Here is a 23,262-nt window from a genome sequence, read left to right on the forward strand (position 1 = left end):
GTGAGCCACCGTGCCCGGCCAAGAAACATTAAATTTTAGGGATAAAACTTATTGAAAAATATGTTGCAAATGTGTATTTAGAATTCTCATCTTCTCTGAGTTAATTGGAGACCCTTTGCTTTTCCATTTCATACAGGAAATCTAGGAATCTGTCTTACTGTTTCCAGTTTGAGAAAACAGTCAGCTTTTATAAGTTTGTGTTTACCTAATATTATTATTTTCTACAGCTGTACAGTTGGGGATCTTCAAACCAAGATAGATGGCTTGGAAAAGACTAATTCAAAGCTTCAAGAAGAGGTTTGTAAGTTTTATTGAAATTTTTAGACAAAACAGAATGACCCAAGGTTAGAGAAATGGTGTAGTCGGTCTATGGAAGCAGAGCTTCTTGCTGGTAGGAAGGGGGCTTGCTAACCTCCAGTTGCCCCACATAGGACAGGGGATTGTCTGTGTTCTGCCCTGTCCGAGGCTCCCAGTGAGACACTGCAGCTGATCACAAGCCAGTTCTAAGTGACTTAGATTTTATCACCTCAGAGTCATCCCATAGAAGGAAATTGCTCTTTGGAAAAGCCCAGCTTCTGTTGTGGAAGAGCCGCGTCTTCCTCTTTTTCTTCCCTTCCTGTGATGCCGTGTGTCTCCCTGCTGCCCCAGAAAACACAGACTCTTGTCGTTAAGGAATAAGTATCCTCGCCCACCCCTTCTGCTTCGGCCTCAGGAGCATGCAGCCAGCCTCCCCACAGCGCGGTCTTGCTCTGCTTTCTCACTAGGAAGATAAGGAAAGGACAGGACAAAGGAGGGCTGAGCCGAGGAAGAGAGCTTGCTGCCAGCTGCCCGGCAGGCTCCTTGGTGGACACATCTTGTCTCCTGTTAGCAGGAGGGGGTGCGCAGCCCTTCTGAGGCTCTCCACAGGCGGCAGTCCCCAGCTGCCCAGGCCTCCCACCTAGAAGGACGAGGGCTGAGAGGGGCTTGAGAAGGAACATCTCCCCGGCATGGAGGTGGGTCACAGCAGAAAGGAGAGCCTCAGAGCCCACCTCTGTCACGAGGGACGCCGTGTAAGGCTCCTTAAAGCTGACTGCTCCCTCCTGAGGCGCCGGCCCTAACGGCTTTCAAGAAAGGAGCTCATATGCTGTGAGGAGAAGGAAATTCAAGACAGCGTCTTAGATGGGGGTGTCATGGGGGAAACTTCATGGAACTTAGGATTGGAGGCTTCACAGTCACCTTGGTAGGCAGGCCTTTGATCCTCAGGCTAGGTAGGTCGGTGGTTGAGCTCACTTTTCTCACCTCCAAATTAGGTAATAATACATACTTTACAACACTGTTGCAAAGATTAAGACTCATATCTTAGGGCAACACTTGCCACATGGGAGCACTCGAGTTGTTTGATTTTAGCGCAAGCAGATTCACTACTTCTCAGTCAAGATGGCGTGCTTTGATGAAGGTCCGATTTAGCTTTTGAAACTAAACAGAGTTATGTGGGGTTTTCTGCTTTTTCAGACAGGGTCTCACTCTGTCACCCAGGCTGGAGTGCAGTGGTGCAATCGTAGCTTACTGTAACCTCAGACTCCTGGGCTCAAGAGGCCCTCCTGCCTCAACCTCCCAGTAGCTGGGACTACAGGTACATACCACCAACACCCGGCTGATTTTTTAACTTTTTGTAGAGACAGGATCTCACTTTGTTGCTGAGGCTGGTCTCAAACTCCTAGGCTAAAGTGACCCACCCACCTTGGCCTCCCAAAGTGCTGGGATTACAGACGTGAGTCGCTGAGCCCAGCTTCGGTTATGTTTTCTTTTTTTCTTTTTTTTTTTTTTCCTTTTTTGAAACAGAGTCTTGCTCTGTCGCCCAGGCTGGAGTACAGTAGTGACGTGATCTCGGCTCACTGCAAGCTCCGCCTCCCAGGTTCATGCTGTTCTCCTGCCTCAGCCTCCTGCGTAGCTGGGACTACAGACCCCCCACCACCACACCCAGCTAATTTTTTTTTTTTTTTGTATTTTTATTAGAGATGGTGTTTCACCGTGTTAGCCAGGATGGTCTCGATCTCCTGACCTTGTGATCTGCCTGCCTCGGCCTCCCAAAGTGCTGGGATTACAGGCGTGAGCCACCGCGCCCGGCCAGGTTATGTTTTCTTTAAAGGCAAATGATTGTAATGGAAAATGCTTCAGCCAGGTGTGGTGGCTCATGCCTGTAAATCCCAGCTCTTTGGGAGGCCAAGGTAGAAGACTTGCTTGAGCCCAGGAGTTTGAGATCAGCCTGGGCAACATGGCAACACTCTGTCTCTACAAAAAATGTAAAAATTAGGTGTGGTGACACACACCTGTACTCCCAACTACTCGGGAGGCTGAGGTGAGAGGATCACTTGAGCCTAGGAGTTAGAGGCTGCAGTGAGACAGAGTAACACCCTGTCTCAATTACAAAACAAAGAAATGTGCTTAGTGAAAAGCATCGCCCTCTTCAGGGTGTGCTCTCTGCATCTCCAGAGAGTAGAATGGGAATTAGCTTATGGTTTTTGCCTGCTTCTTCCCTTTGAGCAACTAACACGCCCTTTGAAGCCTTGATGTTTGTTTTTTTGGGCACAGCAGTTATGTGTAGAAACCCCAGGCCGGGTTCTGAGTCTAAGTGGAGAGTAATTCTCAGGAGTTTTAGACACTGTTGACAGAGAAGGTGAGGAGTTAGTGCTTCGAGTCCCTCCACTAGCGAATGATGCTGAGAGCCAGCAAAGCACCAAGGACAGAGATCTTACTTCTTTCTCCTCAGCTGCACCTTCCTCTCTGCAAGCTGGGTGATGAGGCTGGAGTGAGGAGGGGCTGGTTTGTGTGTTTACTCATCTGCCTTGCCTCTTGAGACAACCTCTCCTTAGGCAGGTCCCTGACAGCGTCCTGCTTCTCTATGCTTTTCCCTCAGCCATGAGAAGTCCTTCCAGGGGAAGAAGAGGTCCTCTCGGGCATAACTCCAATGATTTGTTTTTTATTCCTCCCTGCAAATTCTTTAATCCTCCCTCTAGTGATTGAAATATACTTTTACTGATCATTAGCCTGAAAAACTGGAAAGAAAGAAGAGTCAGGACAAAAGCCCATAAGGCCTTCACTAAGTGACAGCTGTTCTTACCATTTTATTATTTGATATGTGTTGTTCCCATCTTTTCTTTTTTCTTTTTTGAGACAGGCTCTGGTCACCCAGGCTGGAGTGCAGTGGTGTGATCTCAGCTCACTGCAACCTCTGCCTTCTGGGCTCAAGCCATCCTCAGCCTCCTATGTAGCTGGGATTACAGGCGTGAGAAATCATGCCTGGCTGATTTTTGTGTTTTTTGTAGAGATGGGGTTTCACCATGTTGCCCAGGCTGGTCTCTAACTCCTGGGTTCAAGCCTCAGCCTCCCAAAGTGCTGGAATTACAGGTGTGAGCCACTGTACCCGGCCACTCCATCTTTTCTTAAGCATTTTTAACCTAGTTGATTTTTTTTAGTACAGGTGACAGCATACCATATGACCTTTTTTCCCTATTAGTATTATATCTTAAGTATGTTCTCAAGTGATTAAAAGCTTTTGTAAACATTTTATTGACGACATATTTATTTTATGCTTCCACTATGATTTGACTATTTCCCTAATAGTGAACATTCAGGCTGTTTCTTATTTTTTGTGTCTGTAAATCTTTGTCCACATTAAGCAGTATGCTATCATTTTTGTAGAGGGAGAAAATCTGGAGAGGGCAGAGATGGCTAGGGGCAAGGGCAGAGGAGAGATTTTACTACATATATTTTCATGTCTTTGGAATTTGGAACCATGTATTATTACCTGTTGAAAACAAGGAAATAAAATATCAAACCTGTGAACATTGTCAACTGTGAAGATGCCAAATTAATGTTTTTAATTTGAACAATAAGATGAATTTTGATGTTAAGAACTATAAAAATTTTCCTTAATCAGCTTTCAGCTGCAACAGACCGAATTTGTTCACTTCAAGAAGAACAGCAGCAGTTAAAAGAACAAAATGAATTAATTCGAGAGAGAAGTGAAAAGAGTGTAGAGGTGAGAAATTGACCTTACAGCTGGGCAGCGTGTTCCTTCCTCAGACACAGCCATTGTCAATCTCAAGCTCATAGCTTAAGAACAAGCCCGTCAGGCCGGGCGCGGTGACTCAAGCCTGTAATCCCAGCACTTTGGGAGGCTGAGACGGGTGGATCACGAGGTCAGGAGATCGAGACCTCCTGGCTAACACAGTGAAACCCCGTCTCTACTAAAAAAAAAAAAATACAAAAAAAAAAAACTAGCTGGGCGAGGTGGGGGCGCCTGTAGTCCCAGCTACTCGGGAGGCTGAGGCAGGAGAATGGCGTGAACCCGGGAGGCGGAGCTTGCAGTGAGCTGAGATCTGGCCACTGCACTCCAGCCTGGGTGACAGCGCGAGACTCCGTCTCAAAAAAAAAAAAAAAAAAAAAAAAAAAACAAGCCCGTCTTCAGAATGCAAAGGTGCCTTGCTTAATGTCAGAAAGTGCCTCTCACCACCTTCCCTGCCCACATCACTCTAAGACCACCTGGATCACTTGGACGGTGACTCCCTGCCTGACCTGTGGGCCTTTGCATGCCAAAGTTCCTACTCGTTGTTCAGCATCCACTTACCTGCCATGTCCTCCGTGATGTCGTCCCGGGGGCCATGGGCAGTCATGGGCCATCCTCCCGCATTCCCGTTGCTAGAAACCACGCCTGGGCCGGGCGCGGTGGCTCATGCCTGTAATCCCAGCACTTTGGGAGGCCGAGGCGGGCGGATCACGAGGTCAGGAGATCGAGACCATCCTGGCTAACACGGTGAAACCACCCCTCTACTAAAAATACAAAAAAATTAGCCGGGCATGGTGGCAGGCGCCTGTAATGCCAGCACGTTGGGAGGCCAAGGCGGGCAGATCACGAGGTCAGGAGATCGAGACCATCCTGGCTAACACTGTGAAACCATATCCTTACTAAAAATACAAAAAGTAGCCGGGTGTGGTGGCGGGCGCCTGTAGTCCCAGCTACCCAGGAGGATGAGGCAGGAGAATGGTGTGAACCCAGGAGGCAGAGCTTGCAGTGAGCCGAGATCGCGCCACTGCACTCCAGCCTGGGCGACAGAGCGAGACTCCGTCTCAAAAAAAAAAAAAAAAAGACCATATCTGATTCACTTATAAATTCACTCAGTTCTAAAAACATGTTCATAAGTACTGGATGATGGGCTGAATGAGGGCTTTTCCTGCTAATGAAGTCTTGTTCCATTTTTTTTGTTGTTGTTGTTTTCTTGAGACGAAGTCTCGCTCTGTCACCCAGGCTGGAGTGAGTGGCGCGATCTCGGCTCACTGCAAGCTCTGCCTTCCGGGTTCACACCATTCTCCTGCCTCAGCCTCCCGAGTAGCTGGAACTAAAGGCACCCGCCACCTCGCCCGGCTAATTTTTTTGGTGTTTTTAGTGGAGACGGGGTTTCACCGTGTTAGCCAGGATAGTCTCGATCTCCTGACCTTATGATCCACCCACCTCGGCCTCCCAAAGTGCTGGGATTACAGGCATGAGCCACTGTACCTGGCCAAGTCTTGTTCTGTTTTAAAGAACACTGAATTTAAATTGCTTTATGAAAGTCACTTTTTTTTTTTTTGGAAACAGAGTCTTGCTCTCTGTCACCCAGGCTGGAATGCAGTGGTGCAATCTCAGCTCACTGCAACCTCCACCTCCCAGATCCAAGCGATTTTCCTGCCTCAGCCTCCCAAGTAGCTGGAATTATAGGTGCATGCCACCATGCCCAGCTAATTTTTATGTTTTTGGTAGAGACGGGGTTTCACCATGTTGGCCAGGCTTGTATCAAACTCCTGACCTCAAGTGATCCTCCCGCCTCAGCCTCCCAAAATGCTGAGATTACAGGCATGAGCCACCACACCCAGCCTATGAACTTAACCTTTCAAATATCTATGGACTTACTCTCATTCTTTTTTTTTTTTGAAACGGAGTCTCGCTCTGTCGCCCAGACTGGAGTACAGTGGCACAGTCTCAGCTCACTGCAAGCTCCGCCTCCCGGGTTCACGCCATTCTCCTGCCTCAGCCTCCCGAGTAGCTGAGACTGCAGGCACCCACCACCATGCCAGGCTAATTTTTTGTAGTTTTAGTAGAGACAGGGTTTCACCGTGTTAGCCAGGATAGTCTCAATCTCCTGAGCTCGTGACTTGCCCACCTCAGCCTCCCACAGTGCTGGGATTACAGGCGTGAGCCACTGCGCCGGGCCAAATTTACCTTTTTCTATCCTGCTTAAAAAATAAAAATTACTTTACATTTTTTAAAATTGTGGTATATTTTTAAGTACTTCATAATTAGCTTGCTTTCCACAAGCAAACAATTCCTCTTGGTGTCCTTGTTTGATACAGATAACAAAACAGGATACCAAAGTTGAGCTGGACACTTACAAGCAAACCCGACAAGGTCTGGATGAAATGTATAGTGATGTGTGGAAGCAGCTAAAAGAGGAGAAGAAAGTCCGGTTGGTGAGTGTGTAAGACTGAGTGTCTAAGAGTTTCCCAGTAGCCCTCTAAGTTAATTCTGTCAACACTTTTCAAAGATATGCTTAACCATCCTGATGCTTATGGAAAGTCAGAAGCTGTTCATTTTTAAAAAAGTTATTTTAAGCCTATGGTTACAACTCAGTTGTGCATTGTCACTTATATATTTTCCCATTTTATAAATCTTTATTTTTGTTTGTTTGTTTTTTTGTTTTTTTTCAAGACGGAGTCTCACTGTGTCTCCCACGCTGGAGTGCAGTGGCGCAATCTCGGCCCACTGCAACCTCTGCCTCCTGGGTTCACGTAGTTCTCTGCCTCAGCCTCCCGAGTAGCTGGGAGTGCAGGCGCCTACCACCACGCCCAACTAGTTTTTTGGTGTTTGGTTTTTTTTTGAGACAGAATTTCACTCTTTTCACCCAGATTAGAGTGCAGTGGCACGATCTCGGCTCACTGCAACCTCCGCCTCCCAGGTTCAAGCAATTCTCCTGCCTCGGCCTCCAGAGTAGCTGGGACTACAGGCACACACTACCACGCCCGGCTGATATTTGTATTTTTAGTAGAGACGGGATTTCACCATGTTGGCCAAGATGTTCTCCATCTCCTGGCTTTGTGATCCTCAGCCTCCCAAAGTGCTGCAATTACAGGCCTGAGCCACCGTGCCCAGCCAGTTTTTTGTATTTTTAGTAGAAACGGGATTTCACCATCTTGGTCAGGCTGGTCTTGAACTCCTGCCTCAGCCTTCCAAAGTGCTGGAATTACAGGTGTGACCCACTGTGCCCAGCCATTTTATGAATCTTTTACAGGGATTGCTATGAGACCAGATTGATGGTTTATTTGACAATACAATTCTCTCAGTCATAACCTCTGACCTATTCCACTCAACCTGTGCATCAGTGACCAGGTTACTTGTAAACACTGTTCTTGTGCCTGCTTTATTTCTTTGCTTTTTTGCATGAATACAAAGAGACATGTCCTGAGTCAGGACGGAACCATTTCAAAATGGTTGCACTTTCATTGCTATAAACTAGCAAATCATTCTAGAAATTCTAACATTGCACTATCAGGTCCCTTCCAGCACTCAGATGAGACAGATATTCTTTGAGAACATGCATTCTGATCTGTGGGTATGGAAAACTTGGTTGCTGGAACCTAGGCTCATCCTGCCACTGACCAGCTTTCTGTTGACTTGATGTGGAGCCAGCTTTAACCGTACAGTGAGGAACAGGGGAAACAGCATCTAATCCTGCTCCAGACAGACTCTTTTCAGTCTCCCTAACTTATTCTCACCTTGTTTGTTTTGTTTTGGTTTGGTTTTTTTCTTTAAGACAATCTCACCCTGTCACCCAGGTTGGAGTATGATGGTGGTGTGATCTCGGCTCACTGCAATCTCTACCTCCCGGATTCAAGCAATCCTCCTGCCTCAGCCTCCTTAGTAGCTGGGATTACAGGTGCATGCCACCACACCCAGCTAATTTTTGTATTTTTAGTAGAGACGGGGTTTCACCATGTTAGCCAGGCTGCTCTCGAACTCCTGGCCTCAAACGATCCGCCCGCCTCAGCCTTCCAAAGTGCTGAGGATTACAGCCATGAGCCACCACGCCCAGGCTTCAGTTTGTATTTTAAGCACTACTTGAGATTCAACCCCAGTTAAATACATTTCTGTGATCTATTTTAATAATATTTTCCTTGTAAATATCCTTTTAAGGAACTGGAAAAAGAACTGGAGTTACAAATTGGAATGAAAACCGAAATGGAAATTGCAATGAAGTTACTGGAAAAGGACACCCACGAGAAGCAGGACACACTAGTTGCCCTCCGCCAGCAGCTGGAAGAAGTCAAAGCGATTAATTTACAGATGTTTCACAAAGCTCAGGTGGGAGTTGGCTTTGTGTGTGTAGCACATCCTGGTTTCTGCTGCTCGTCAGTCTTGTGTCATTCTTCTTACAGAATGAGCGAGGAGACACATGGAGCCCCTCGTATGTGTCAGACCTGCTCGTATGATGATTTTGATCCTCATGGCAGTCCCTGAGAAATGGGGGGAAATGTAAGTGGCAAGGCAGAGCCAAGTCACTAAATCACATGCCCCTGGTGGCAGCTCATAAGGGGAGACGTGGGTCTTTTTAACCCAAACCCAAACTTTGTACATCCACCTTCGCTGTCTCTACACTGTCTGTTTCCTTCTATTTCAACGATTTACTGTTTACACCAAGCATGGAGGAGTGAATTAAAGATGTCATTTAGGGCTGGGCACAGTGGCTCACGCCTGTAATCCCGGCACTTTGGGAGGCTGAGGCGGGCAGATCACGACGTCAGGAGTTCGAGACCAGCCTAGCCAACATGGTGAAATCCTGTCTCTACTAAAAGTACAAAAATTAGCCAGGCATTGTGGCACGCACCTCTAATCCCAGATACTCAGAACGCTGAGGCAGGAAAATTGCTTGAACCCAGGAGACAGAGGTTGCAGTGAGCCGAAATCATGCCATTGCGCTCCAGCCTGGATGACAGAGCAAGACTCCGACTCAAAAAAAAAAAAAAGTTATTTAGTATTGTCTTTTCAAACTTTGCCATTAAGTTAATCTTTCTGAGTGTTCTGGGCCACATAGGTAGCTGGTTGCCTCTCCTCTGTCATTTCATGGTGGTCCAGGGGAACTGTCCCAGACAGAACCAATCATGCCAGAGTTTGAAAAACAGCATCTAGGCCAGGCACAGTGGCTCACGCCTGTAATCCCAGCACTTTGGGAGGCCAAGGCAGGCAGATCACGAGATCAGGTGTTCGAGACCAGTCTGGTCAACATAGTGAAAACCCAGCCGGGCGCGGTGGCTCAAGCCTGTAATCCCAGCACTTTGGGAGGCCGAGACGGGCGGATCATCGAGTCAGGAGATCCGAGGACCACTCCTGGCTTAACTACGTGAAAACCCCGTCGCTCTCTAAAAATACAAACAAACTAGCCCGGGCGACGAGGCGGGCGCTCGCTCGTCCCAGCTACGTCGCGAGGTGAGACAGCGAGACATGGGCGTGAACCGGGAGGCCGGACGCTGCAGTGAGTCGTGAGAGCCGGCCACCTGCACCTCCAGCTGCGCGGGCAAGCAAGACTTCCGTTCTCAAAAAAAAAGAAAACGAAAAAACAAAAACACAAAAGAAAAAGAAAGAAAACAAAAAAAACATAGTGAAAACCCATCGCTCGTATACAAAAAATTAGCTGGGGGTGGTGGCGGGTGCCTGTCATCCCGGCTACTTGGGAGGCTGAGGCAGGAGAATCCCTTAAACCTGGGAGACAGAGGTTGCAGTGAGCCGAGGTCGCACCACTGTACTCCAGCCTGGTTGACAGAGCGAGATTCCATCTCAGAAAAAAAAAAAAAAAAAGGAAAAGAAAAACAGTATCTAAAAATTAGAAAGCTTTTATTGCCCAGAAGCTCCTCAGAAGGGGACCATTCTGCATCTTTCTCAAAACTTTTGACATTCTGGTTCCTATTTTCTTGCCAAAACAGTCCCATTTCATTTTCCATGGATATAGCTTCACTCTTACTTCCTGTAACATCTGTGTCACAGATAGTATGAGACAGCAATAATCTGTTATTTTTTCCTATCTTTTTAAAACTATTAATCAGTCGGGTGTGGTGGCTCACACCTGTAATCCCAGCACTTTGGGAGGCCAGGCGAGCGGATCACCTGAGGTTGGGAGTTTGAGACCAGCCTGTCCAACATGGAAAAACCCCATCTCTACTCAAAATACAAAATTTAGCCGGGCATGGTGGTGCATGCCTGTAAACCCAGCTACTCAGGAGGCTGAGGCAGGAGAATCCCTTGAACCTGGGAGGTGGAGGTTGTGGCTCGTGCCACTACACTCCAGCCTGGGTGACAGAGCAAGACTCTGGCTCAAAAAAAAAAAAAATTATTAAGGTTATAATAGTAACAATAACAATTGAAGTAAAACAAAAGAAGAAAGGAAGAATTTGCATCTCTTCCCCAGTAATTACAAAAAAAAATTAAAGGAAGGAAGAAAGGCCAGGCACGGTGGCTCACACCTGTAATCTCAGCACTTTGGGAGGCCAGGGCGGGCAGATCACAAGGTCAGGAGATCGAGACCATCCTGGCCAACATGGTGAAACCTCGTCTCTATTAAAAATACAAAAAATTAGCTGGGTATGGTGGCGTGTGCCTGTAATCCCAGCTACTCAGGAGTCCCAAGTGGGGGAATCGCTTGAACCAGGGAGTCAGAGGTTGCAGTGAGCCGAGATTGTGCTACTTACACTCCAGCCTGGTGACAGAGCAAGACTCAAAAGAAAAAAAAGCAAGGAAAAAATAGGAAGAAAATAGTTTCACCCTCCTGATAAATCATCTTTTTTTTTTTCTGAGAGGGAGTCTACCTCTGTCACCCAGGCGGGGGGGCAGTGGCGCGATCTCGGCTCACTGCAACCTCCGTGTCCCAGGTTCAAGCGATTCTCCTGCCTCAGCCTCCTGAGTAGCTAGGACCACAGCACGCAACACCATGCCCAGCTAATTTTTGTGGTTTTTTTGTTTTTTTTTCCTTGAGACGGAGTCTGGCTCTGTCACCCAGGCTGGGGTGCAGTGGCCGGATCTCAGCTCACAGCAAGCTCCGCCTCCCGGGTTCACGCCATTCTCCTGCCTCAGCCTCCCGAGTAGCTGGGACTACAGCCGCCCGCCACCTCGCCCAGCTAGTTTTTTGTGTTTTTTAGTAGAGACATGGTTTCACCGTGTTAGCCAGGATGGTCTCGATCTCCTGACCTCATGATCCGCCCGTCTCTGCCTCCCAAAGTGCTGGGATTACAGGCTTGAGCCACCACGCCCAGCTGAATTTTTGTATTTTTAGTAGAGACGCGGTTTCACTGCGTTGGCCAGGCTGGTCTCAATCTCCTGACCTCGTGATCTGCCTACCTCGGCCTCCCAAAGTGCTGAGATTTCAGGCGTGAGCCGCCACACCTGGCCATCTATTTTAATTTTTTAATGTTTTCTTCTGATGTTGGTTAGTAAATAGACATAATGTAAATATGTGTTCGTTGGCTGGGCGCGGTGGCTCAAGCCTGTAATCCCAGCACTTTGGGAGGCCGAGACGGGGGGATCACGAGGTCAGGAGATCGAGACCATCCTGCCTAACACAGTGAAACCCCGTCTCTACTAAAAAATACAAAATCTAGCCGGGCGAGGTGGCGGGCGCGTGTAGTCCCAGCTACTCGGGAGGCTGAGGCAGGAGAATGGCGTGAACCCAGGAGGTGGAGCTTGCAGTGAGCTGAGATCCCAGGCGACAGAGCGAGACTCCGTCTCAAAAAAAAAAATATGTGTTCATTAGGGGAAACTAATCTGCTGTGAGAATTTAGCAGACCCCAAAATAGAGTAGCTTAAAAGTATGGAAATTTGATTCTATTCTTGAAGGCGATGAAGAAAGAAAAACACACACACGCACACACACACATATATATATGGGTGTGTGATGTATATGGGAATTTGTATGGGAATTTGTATTTCTATTATGTAATGGTTGCAAGATGGGCATTTCAGGCTAGCAGTTTTGTTCCCTGCAGTCATTTAGGGCCCCAGCTCTCCAGGCCACTCTAGTTGTCACCATTCCTGCCATTGCAAGGTGGGGGAAAAAGCAGAGTCCAGAGCCGGGACCTCCTCTCAGGCAGTGAGACGGAAGTTGCACACAGTGCTTCCAGTCAGTTCCGTAGGAAGGGGTTGTCACCAGTGGCACACATTGGTCCGAGGGGGACCTGGGAGCTCCTTTTTTCCGGAGCTACAAGCCCACTGAAGGGCAGGAGAAATGTTGGTAGACAGATCTTTGTCTCTACCAGAGTTGGCCCACGGGAACTGCGTGACATCCCGGCTGGACCCTGCATCCTCCTCAAGTCTGCAGTCCCTGGCTGATGTGTAGCCCTCTCCAGCAGCCCACGGGACCTGTGGCCCAGAAGGCCAGCGTCTTCCTCACGTTAGCCTGTCACCCCCAGCATGAAACGGTGGAGGAGAAACAAGACGTATATAGTGGAAGTGCCCGTGTGGAAAAGGGAGACACACAGCAGTCGCCGGCCCCATTTCTTAGCATGCCTGGCCACACTGGTTCTGCCTTTGCAGGAATTTCTTGATCAGCTGACCCCACAGCCCCTCAGAGGTCTGCCATCATCCATGGCCACATCTGAAGGGGGCTCGGAGCATGCCCTCCTCAGAGCCTGCGCAGCTTTTTCGACCAGCTTCTTCCAGGTGTCTCTTGGCCAGCCTGGCGGTTGTAGTGGGCATCAGTCAAGGTGTTTTTCAGATCAGACTTGATGTCTTTGACAAGGCAGTTGCCTCAGTCGCAGTCTCTTTTCGGTTTATTTCCCCTTGGTCTGTGTGTCAGTGATCAGAGTTCCTCCCTGAACTCAACTCAGTTCTTGTTCCTGCCTTACTGCTTTTGCTTCTTTGGGGTGTGTGTGTGTGTGTGTGTGTGTGTGTGTGTCTGTGTGTGTGTGTCTGTGTATGTATGTCTCTTCCTTTCTCCCCCTCCCTCTGTCACTTTAATGACCAATCATCTGAAACAACAGATTTAGGTGTGAGAGAAGCACCTTTGATCTGATCTTCGCTGCAGGGCTGTTCTGTAGCACCTTCATTGCTATTCTTAGTCTTGTCTATTTTAGAGTCCAAAAGCAGTTGACGTTTCTGGTTCTGTGAAGTCCCTACCTTTGGCCTCTTTATTCCTGTGCGTCTCTCTGTGCCAGGCAGCTGACTTCACCTGCGCACGGCCCTTCCTCACAGCGCCTTATTCGGACAACAGGATAGCCAACGTGCAGTAGACTGACTCCTGCAGCTCTTTCCATGCATTGCTGGCACTGCTGGCCTGTGCTGTTTGCCAAGCTTAGGCAAGTGACAGTTGTACCCAGCGCTTTGCCATAGCTAACAGGGATCACCAGCTTTCCAGCTGCCAGTATCTACTTTGACAACACCCACCCCTGCCTCCCAAGTCAGTGCCGCATATGGTCAGTTTTATTTTTTATTTTTTATTTATTTATTTATTTTGAGACAGGGTCTGGCTTTGTCGCCCAGGCTGGAGTACAGTGGTGGGATCTCAACTCACTGTAACCTCTGCCTCCGAGGTTCAAGCAGTTCTCCTGTTTCAGCCTCCCATGTAGCTGGGACCATAGGCATGTGCCACCACGCCCGGCTAATTTTTGTATTTTTGGTGGAGACAGGATTTTGCCATGTTTCCCGGGCTGATCTTGAACTCCTGGGCTCAAGCAGTCTGCCTGCCTCAGCCTCCCAAAGTACTGTGATTACAGGTGTGAGCTGCCACACCTGGCCCAATGTGGTGGGTTTTCATTTGGGAAGCACCACACACCAAGAGACCCTCTCGTACTGCTAGTCTCGTATCATCTTGTTTTCACTTCAAAGCCTTTTTCCCCATTGGGCTTCCAATGTAGATGATTGAGTCAGTCATAATCTCTTTTTTTTTTTAAGACGGAATTTCACTCTTGTCTCCCAGGCTAGAGTGCAATGGTGCGATCTGGGCTCACTGCAACCTCCGCCTCCCAGGTTGAAGTGATTCTCGTGCCTCAGCCTCCTGAGTAGCTAGGATTACAGGCATACGCCACCATGCCCGGCTAATTTTTGTATTTTTGGTAGAGATGGGGTTTCACTGTGTTAGCCAGGCTAGTCTATAACTCCTGACCTCAGGTGATCTGCCCTCCTCGGTCTCCCATAGTGCTGGGATTACAGACATGAGCCACCATGCCCAGCCTTTTTTTTTTTTTTTTTTTTTTCCAATAGAGACTGGAGTGTCACTGTGTTGCCCAGGCTGGGCTCAAACTCCTGAGCTCAGGTGATCTGCCCTCCTCGGTCTCCCATAGTGCTGGGATTGCAGACATGGGCCACCGTGCCCAGCCTTTTTTTCAGTAAGAGACTGGAGTCTCACCATGTTGCCGAGGCTGGTCTCAAACTCCTGAGCTCAAGCGATTCTCCCACCTTGTCCTCTCAAAGTGCTGAGATTAAAGGCATGAGCCTCCGAGCCCAGACTGTAATATTCTTTTACAAAATTTTAAAATCTCTTTCATTCAGCATTTTTAGTTGCATTTTCTGCCTTTCTTCCTTACTGAGTTTTACCAAAGGTATGTCTCTTTTAATAATCTTCCCGGCCAGCCGTGGTGGCTCATGCCTGTAATCCCAATACTTTGGGAGGCCGAGGCTGGCAGATCACGAGGTCAGGAGTTCGAGACCAGCCTGGCCAACATGGTGAAACCCCATCTCTACTAAAAATACGAAAATTAGCCGGACATGGTGCTGCATGTCTGTAATCCCAGCTACTCGGGAGGCCAAGGCAGGAGAATTGCTTGAACCTGGGAGGTGGAGGTTACAGTCAGCCGAGATCACACCATTGCACTCCAGCCTGGGCGATAGAGTGAGACTCCATCTCAAAAAACAAACAAACAAAAACTTCCCCAAAAAACAACTTTTTTATCCTAATGTTTTTTTGTTTTTGATTTTGTTTTTGTTTTTTGTTTTTTGTTTTTGAGACAGAGTCTTGCTCTGTCACCCAGGCTAGAGTGCAGTGGCATGATCTCAGCTCACTGCAACCTCCAACCCCCGGGTTCAAGCAATTCTCCTGCCTCAGCCTCCCGAGTAGGTGGGATTACAGGTGTGTACCACCACACCTGGCTACTTTTTGTATTTTAGTGGAGATGGGGTTTCACCATGTTGGTCAGGCTAGTCTTGAACTCCTGACCTCAGGTGATCCACCCGCCTTGCCCTCCCAAAGCACTGGTATTACAGGCGTGAGCCACAGCGCCTGGCCTATTCTAATATGCTTTACTGTTGTTCCATACTTCATTGATTTCTACTGTGGCATAACAAGAAATATGTGTTTGGTCTCTGCCCCTGGTTCCTGGTATGCATCTTCCTAAACCCTTGGATACTCTAGAGTGAAAGACTGTCTTTTATATGCTGACAGCTGGTAGCTGGGGGCTTCTGGGTAACGTTAGGATAGTCATGGTCCCCTGAGAGACAAAGCATGATTACAGACCTAGAACTTTTCAGCCCCACCCCAGGAGGTAGGGGAGACGGACTGGAGACTGAGCTAATCACCAGTGATCAATGATTTCATCAGTCGTGACTCCATAATGAGACCTCCCTAAAAACCCCAAACCACAGGGTTCGGAGAGCTGCTGGCCTGACGAGCCCAGCAAGGTGCTGGGAGGGTGTGGAAGCTCTGCACCCCTTACCCCATCCCTTACCCTGTGCGCCTCTTCCGTTTGACCATTCCTTTATAATACACCAGTAATTGTAAGTCAAGTGCCTTCCTGAGCTCTGTAAGCCGTTCTAGCAAAGCTGAGGAGGGGCTCGTGGGAAGCCCCAGTGTATAGCTGCCTGGTCAGAAATACAGTGGCCATCTGAGGCTCCCAGCTGGTGGCTCAGCGGGGGCAGTCTTGTGGGACTGAGCCCTTCCTAACTGTGGATTCTACACTGACCCTGAGTAATTACAGTAGTATCAGAATTGAATTGTAGGACATCCAGTTAGTGTCAGAATTGGTTGGTGTGGAAAACCCACACAGCTGGTGTCAGTAATGTGCCTGGAACAGCTCACCCTCACCTTTGTGTTCTACTTGCTTTTTTTGGGTTTGCTCTGTAGCTCATTTTCAGCTTCTGAAATGCATACTTATTGCATTAGTTTTATCACCGTTTCCTTAAAAAATTTCTTTAAAGTTGAAAATTGCTCACAAGAACTAGTTTAGCTGCATCTCCCAAATTGTGACTGAAGTATGTCATCATTGCAGAAGCCCATTTTCCCCATTTTAGCGTATCGGAAATTGAGATGCAGCTTTTAGTCAAGATGGTATATCCTGTTTCAATCAGCAGCTTTTTCCTTTCTCGGTGGTGTATGAAATGGTGTTTCCTAGACTCAGTGGCATGTTCAGTGCAGTGAAATATCATATGGTGTTTGCATTGTCTTTTAGCTCTAAGTATTTCATAATTTCCTTTTTTTTTTTTTTTTTTTTTTTTTTTTTTTTGAGACGGACTCTCTGTCGCCAGGCTGGAGTGCAGTGGCGCAATCTTGGCTCACTGAAACCTCTGCCTCCCGGGATCAGGCGATTCTCCTGTCTCAGCCTCGTGAGTAGCTGGTACTACAGGTGCCCGCCACCACCCACCACACCCGGCTAATTTTTGTATTTTTAGTGGAGATGGAGTTTCATCACATTGGTCAGGATGGTCTTGATCTCCTGACCTCGTGATCCACCTACCTGCCTTGGCCTCCCAAAGTGCTGGGATTACAGGCGAGAGCCACTGCACCCGGCCCATGATTTCCCTTTTTTTAGCTCAATCGTTTCTAGTAATATGCTATTTAGTTTCCAGATACGAGGTGTTTCTAGCTGTTCTTTTGTTGGCTGTCTGATTTTATTACATTAAGGTCAGAGAATACAGTCTGTATGGGTTTTTTTTTGTTTGTTTGTTTGTTTGTTTTTTGAGACGGAGCCTTGCTCTGTCGCCCAGGCTGGAGTGCAGTGGCGCGATCTCAGCTCACTGCAAGCTTCACCTCCCGGGTTCACACCATTCTCCTGCCTCAGCCTCCTGAGTAGCTGGGACTACAGGCGCCTGCCACCACGCCCGGCTAATTTTTTGTATTTTTAGTAGAGATGGGGTTTCACTGTGTTAGCCAGAATGGTCTCGATCTCCTGACCTCATGATCTGCCCACCTGGCCTCCCAAAGTGCTGGGATTACAGGTGTGAGCCACATGTGCCCGGCCTCTGTATGTTATTTTTCATGAATTTATTAGGACTTTTGTCTTCAGGCTTTTTTTTTTTTTTTTTTTGAGACAGTGTCTCACGCTGTTGGCCAGGCTGGAGTGCAGTGGCACAATCTAGTCTCACTGCAACCTCTGTCTCCTGGGCTCAAGCAATTCTCCTGCCTCAGCCTCCGGAGTAGCTGGGATTATAGGCATCTGCCACCATGCCTAGCTAAGTTTTGTATATTTAGTAGAGATGGGGTTTCACAATGTTGGCCAGGCTGGTCTCGAACTCCTGACCTCAGGTAATCCGCCCTCCTTGGCCTCCCAAAGTGCTGGGATTACAGGCGTGAGCTACCACGTCCGGCCTGTCTTCTGGCTTTTTAAGGGTGTCTCTTGTAAACACACAGGAACACACAGTGCCCGCTCCTGGCCGCTCTGTGTCTGTCATGGCTAAAAGCTGTACTTAGAGAAAACCACACAGATGTGGGTGCGAACCCAGTTCCACCCCTCATTTGCCCTTAACCTTCATCAGTCACTTTCTTCTGAGTTTCTCAGTGGGAAAAGTGGGGTGACCACATCTTCCTTGAGAATCGTCAGGGCTTAGATGAACCAGTGGATGTGCCTGGCACGTGGGGACAGCTGGGGAACACTGAGTCTGACCCGACTCTGGAATACGCTGTCAAACATGAGCAAAGACTCCAGGACCTACCTCTCTGCCTTTCCTTCTGCTGACAAAGCTGAGAGCCTTGAGTCAGTTTGTTTTCCAGGGCTCTGGGGACGAGCAGCAATTAGCAGAATACTGTTGAAAGTGTCACAAAGGTACAAGGTTAACAAATAAGCCCCGTTTGTAATCCCGAGCAGGCGCAAGGATGCAGGACAGGCAGAGTATGAACCCCTCCTTTGCTTTTGTAGAATGCAGAGAGCAGTTTGCAGCAGAAGAATGAAGCCATCACATCCTTTGAAGGAAAAACCAACCAAGTTATGTCCAGCATGAAACAAATGGAAGAAAGGTAATCACTTCCCCTGGCAGATATTCTCTGGAAGGTGCCAAGCATTCCCTGGGCCTGGAGACTTATTCAGACTCCCTCTCCAAAGTGCAGGGCAGAGGCTGGGCGCGGTGGCTCACGCCTGTAATCCCAACACTTTGGGAGGCCGAGGCCGGTATATCACTTGAGGTCAGGAGTTCAAGACCAGGCTGGCCAACATGGTGAAACCCTGTCTCTACTAAAAATACAAAAAATTAGCCAGGCTTGGTGGCACACGCCTATAATCCCAGCTTCTTGGGAGGCTGAGGCAAGAGAATTGCTTGAACCCAGGAGGCAGAGGTTGCAATGAGCTGAGATCGTGCCATTGCACTCCAGCCTGGCCAACAGGAAGAGACTCTGTCTCAAAAAAAAAAAAAAACGAAGGCCAGCACGGTGGCTTCAGCCTGTAAATCCCAGCACTTTGGGAGCCGAGGCAGGCCAGTCACAAGGTCCAGGAGATTAAGGACCATTCCTGGTAAACACAGTTAAACCCCGTCTCTACTAAAAATACAAAAATTAGCGGGTGTGGTGGCTGGCACTGTAGGTTCGGCTACGCTGAGGCAGGAGAATTGCTTGAACCTGGGAGGGGGCGTTTGCAGTGAGCCGAGATCACGCCATTGCACTCCAGCCTGGGTGACAGAGCAAGACTCTGTCTCAAAAAAAAAACTCTCAAAGCTCAGCAGTAAACAATCAATCCAATTGAAAAATGGGCACAAGCTTGGCGCAGTGGCTCACACCTGTAATCCCAGCACTTTGGGAGGCCGAGGCAGGTGGATTGCCTGAGGCCAGGCGTTCAAGACCAGCCTGGCCAACATGGTGAAACCCCATCTCCACTAAAAATACAAGCATTTGCCAGGTGTAGTGGTGCATGCCTGTAATCCCAGCTGCTTGGGAGCCTGTGGCAGAAGAATCGCTTGAACCCGGGAGGCGGAGGTTGCAGTGAGCCAAGATCATGCCTCCACTCTATGCCAGGGCAACAAGAAAGAAACTTCATCTCAAAACAAACCAAAAAACATGGCGGGGCAAAAGACTTGAACAGATACTTCATCACAGAGAACATTTGGACAGCAGAAGAGTACATGAGATGATATTCAGACCATGAGCCATCAGAGAAATGAGTGGCACAATCCCACCGCACATCTGTTAGGACAGCTGTGGTTTCTTGTTTTGTTTTGTGTGTGTTTTTTTAATTTTTTTGAGCCAGAATTTCGCTCTTGTTGCCCAGGCTGGAGTGCAGTGGCACGATCTCAGCTCACCACAGTCTCCACCTCCCAGATTCAAGCAGTTCTCCTGCCTCAGCCTCCCGAGTAGCTGGGATTACAGGCATGTGCCACCACACCCGGCTAATTTTGTATTTTTGTAGAGATGGGGTTTCTCCATGTTGATCGGGCTGGTCTCGAACTCTTGACCTCAGGTAATCTGCCCGCTCTGGCCTCCCAAAGAGCTGGGATTACAGGCGTGAGCCACCGCGCCTGGCCAGCTACAGTTTCTTTAATGACAACACCAAGTGCTGATGAGGACACGGAGTTAATGGATCTCTCATACATTATTGGTAGGAATGCAAAATGGTGCAACCACTTAGGAAAACAGTTTCTCAAGAAGCTAAACGTCCTCTTACCATATAATCCAAATAGAAACGAAACCAAGACCAGTACATATGTTTATAGCAGCTGTGTTCATAACTGCCAAAAACTAGAAGCAGTCCCAGTGTTCTGCATTGGGTGAATGGATAAAGAAAGTGGTAATCTGTGCAGTGAGACAGCTCAGCCGTCATCTGTGCAGTGAAATACAGCTCAGCCGTACAAAGGAATGAACCACTGCCCTTTGAGAATGTTCAGAGAGGAAACAAAAGGAATGAACCACTGACATACACGGAAACTTGGATTGATCTCAACGACATTATTCTGAGAAAAAGCCAGTCTCAAGGTTATATAATGTATAATCACATTTAGATTACATTCTCAAAAAGCCAAAGCCATATTGTTGCAGAACAGATGAGTGGTTGCCAGGGGCTGAGGTGGGGAGATCGTGTGGCTCCGGATGGCAGCACTGGGGAGTTTTGGGAGTGGTGGGACTGTCCTGTATCCTGAGTGTGGTGGAGCTGACTCTCCACGTGTTAAAACTCACAAGAGCTAATTTTACTGTATGTTAATTTTAAGAAAGAATTTCAGCCAGCAAAAGTCATCCTTTCCTTACAAAGATTTGCTTCATTTGTGCTCTTGCTGGTGTCGCATCCAGGTTGCAGCACTCGGAGCAGGCGAGGCAGGGGGCCGAGGAGCGGAGCCACAAGCTACAGCAGGAGCTGGGCGGGAGGATCAGCGCCCTGCAGCGGCAGCTCTCCCAGCTCCATGAGCAATGGTAGGGGCCCTGCAGGGAGCCTGGGCTGGGTGTGGCTCAGGAGGGACTGGGAAGAACTGGGGGCAAGTAGTGTCCTGCTTCAGCACTCACCCCTGCAGGGTTCGTATGTTATCCCTAGGGAGCTCCCTCCCCGCAGGACGACTCACGTGGTCCAGCTCACCCCCAGAAGGTCTGGCCACGCTCAGACCGTGGTCCCAGGTCACAGCCTTTATTGCCCTTAACCACCCTTTCTAAAAAGAAACAACCGTGTGTCAGTGTTGAGCAGAAAGCCACCTTTCACCTACCCTTTGCTGATGCAAGCTTCGTATAATTTTGTGCACAGTTCGTCTACAGATTTTTTACTTTTCATTTATTTATTTATTTTTTTTTGAAACGGAGTCTCGCTCTGTCACCCAGTCTGGAGTGCAGTGGCCGGATCTCAGCTCACTGCAAGCTCCGCCTCCCGGGTTCACGCTATTCTCCTGTCTCAGCCCCCTGAGTAGCTGGGACGACAGGCACCCGCCACCACGCCCGGCTATTTTTTTGTATTTTTAATAGAGATGGGGTTTCACCATGTTAGCCAGGATGGTCTCGATCTCCTGACCTCATGATCTGCCCACCTCAGCCTCCCAGAGTGTTGGTATTACAGGCGTGAGCCACTGCGCCTGGCCTAATTTTTGTATTTTTACTAGAGACAGGGTTTTGCCATGTTGGCCAGACTGGTCTCAATCTTCTGGCCTCAAGTGATCCACCCGTCTTGGCCTCCCGAAGTGCTGGGATTACAAGTGTGAGCCACCGTGCCTGGCCTATAGATTTTTTGAGATAGTATATATGCCAGATTAAAAGCCTGATGTTGAGAGAAGAGAGAGAAGAGACATCTTTATTCCTACAGAGAGAGAGCAGACTCCAGGGGGTCCAGCAGTGCCCCCAGGGCCACTCAGCTGGCAGAAGGGAGGAGTCAGGTTCAGGCCGGGGCTCACTCCTGGCCTCTTCTCCCTCCAGGGTTCTCTATCGTGAGTCTGGCCGCAGGTTATAGAAAGCAGAATGAGGCCGGGCACGGTGGCTCATGCCTGTATTCCCAGCATCTGGGAGGCCGGGGCAGGGAGATCACGAGGTCAGGAGTTCAAGACCAGCCTGGCCAACATGGTGAAATGCCATCTCTAGTAGAAATACAAAAAATTAGCTGGGCGTGGTGGCACATGCCTATAATCCCAGCTACTCGGGAGACTGAGGCAGGAGAATCGCTTGAACCTGGGAGGCAGAGATTGCAGTGAGCCGAGATCACACCACTGTACTCCAGCCTGGGCGACAGAGCAAGACTCCATCTCAAAAAAACAAAAAGAAAGCAGATTGAATTGGCCAGTGCTGTGGCTCATGCCTGTAATCTCTGCACCTCGGGAAGCTGAGGTGGGAGGATCACTCGAGCCCAGGAGGTTGAGGCTGCAGTGAGCTGAGGTTGCGCCACTGCGCTCCAGCTGGGGTGACAGAGCTAGACCCTGTCTCAGAAAAAGAAAAGAAGGAATTTTGAACTTCCTTTCCTCAGGTCTCCGTGTCAGGGGCGCATTCTGCCTCTGTGGTCCTAAGTGTTCCAGAGCTCTCCCTTCTCTCCTGCATAAGAGTCGAGTATGGCCCTGCAGGCTTTTCTCCCCCTGGTTCCTGCTCTTTCCTGTGGAAGGGCAGGTGACCCTGGGGGAGAGGAAAGCCTTGCCAAAGGGTTTCAGTGCTCAAGTGGCAATTCAGAGAGCTCCCCGTTTCCTGGGCAGTGAGTAGGGTTGTCGGTCCTCCATGAAGATCTCCCACGAGACTAACTCAAGTTCGTTTTATGGAAACAGCTCAAGTCTAGAGAAAGAACTGAAATCAGAAAAAGAGCACAGACAGGCTCTTCAGCGCGAATTACAGCACGAAAGAGACACTTCCTCTCTACTCAGGACGGAGCTACAACAAGTGGAAGGATTGAAAAAGGTGAGGTGGGCCATCCTGGGGCAGGAGAGCCTCTGGCAGCCTCCAGAAGCCCCTGGCAGGCTCTTCTCCCCGCACCCTTTGTGTGGGGGCCAGGCGGCTCCAGGGTGTGGGGAGGCTGTTAGGGGGCTCCTGTTTTAGGAGCAAAGACAAATCATAAATCACTAAGCCTGCTGGCCAGCTCAGATAAAGGCGAGTGCCATGAAGAGAATAAAGCAGAACAGTGTCCTCACCTGTATGCAGGGGCCTGGGGAGGGAGTGACCGGTGAGCAGAGGCTCCAGTGAGTTAGGCCCTACAAAGCACCGCTTGGGCAGAGGCTGCAGGAGCAGCCAGGAGTGTGAGGAGCAAAGGGGAGGCCTCGGCGGCAGGCAGCAGGAAGCCCTTCATGGGCCCTGGGAGCCAGCGGAAGGAACGTGGGTTTTGTTTTGAGCACAGTGGGAAGCTGGTGGAGGGACAGGATCCATTTCGTTTGCGGACGGTCATTGGTTCTTGTGTGGAGAGTGGGTGGTAGGCTTGCAGGAGAGGAAGCTGGGAGGAACCAGTCAACATCTCCCACCACATGGCAGTCGTTACCTCAGCCACTGTGCCCAGGGTCGGGTCATCCCTGGGAAGCAGACTGACCCCAGCCCTCCACTTCCCCATCACCTCAGTCCCCGGAGGCCCCTCTTACTTGGAGGCATGGCCTGGATGCAGTGTGCTTCAGAGGGCGAGAGAAGTGGGGTCCGGCAGGCCTTC

General features: G+C 49.0%; 1 protein-coding gene across 6 annotated transcripts in view; it reads left to right on the plus strand.

The window, feature by feature from the left end:
* RUFY1 (RUN and FYVE domain containing 1) overlaps positions 1–23,262 on the plus strand; it is a 68,422-nt gene that overhangs the window by 34,101 nt on the left and 11,059 nt on the right. For all 6 annotated transcript variants that reach the window (XR_001888379.1, XM_017888177.1, XM_017888197.1 and 3 more), the window contains 7 exons: positions 228–297; positions 3,920–4,021; positions 6,370–6,486; positions 8,207–8,374; positions 18,118–18,215; positions 20,469–20,588; positions 22,400–22,529. Coding sequence is in view for 5 of the 6 variants with exons in the window: in XM_017888177.1 (XP_017743666.1) it covers positions 228–297; positions 3,920–4,021; positions 6,370–6,486; positions 8,207–8,374; positions 18,118–18,215; positions 20,469–20,588; positions 22,400–22,529 (805 nt within the window). In the remaining variant the exon portion in view is untranslated. The remainder of the gene's footprint in view (positions 1–227; positions 298–3,919; positions 4,022–6,369; positions 6,487–8,206; positions 8,375–18,117; positions 18,216–20,468; positions 20,589–22,399; positions 22,530–23,262) is intronic.

This window comes from Rhinopithecus bieti, unplaced genomic scaffold (assembly GCF_001698545.2).
Source record: "Rhinopithecus bieti isolate Rb0 unplaced genomic scaffold, ASM169854v2 scaffold_1557, whole genome shotgun sequence".
In the NCBI taxonomy this organism is placed as follows: domain Eukaryota; kingdom Metazoa; phylum Chordata; class Mammalia; order Primates; family Cercopithecidae; genus Rhinopithecus; species Rhinopithecus bieti.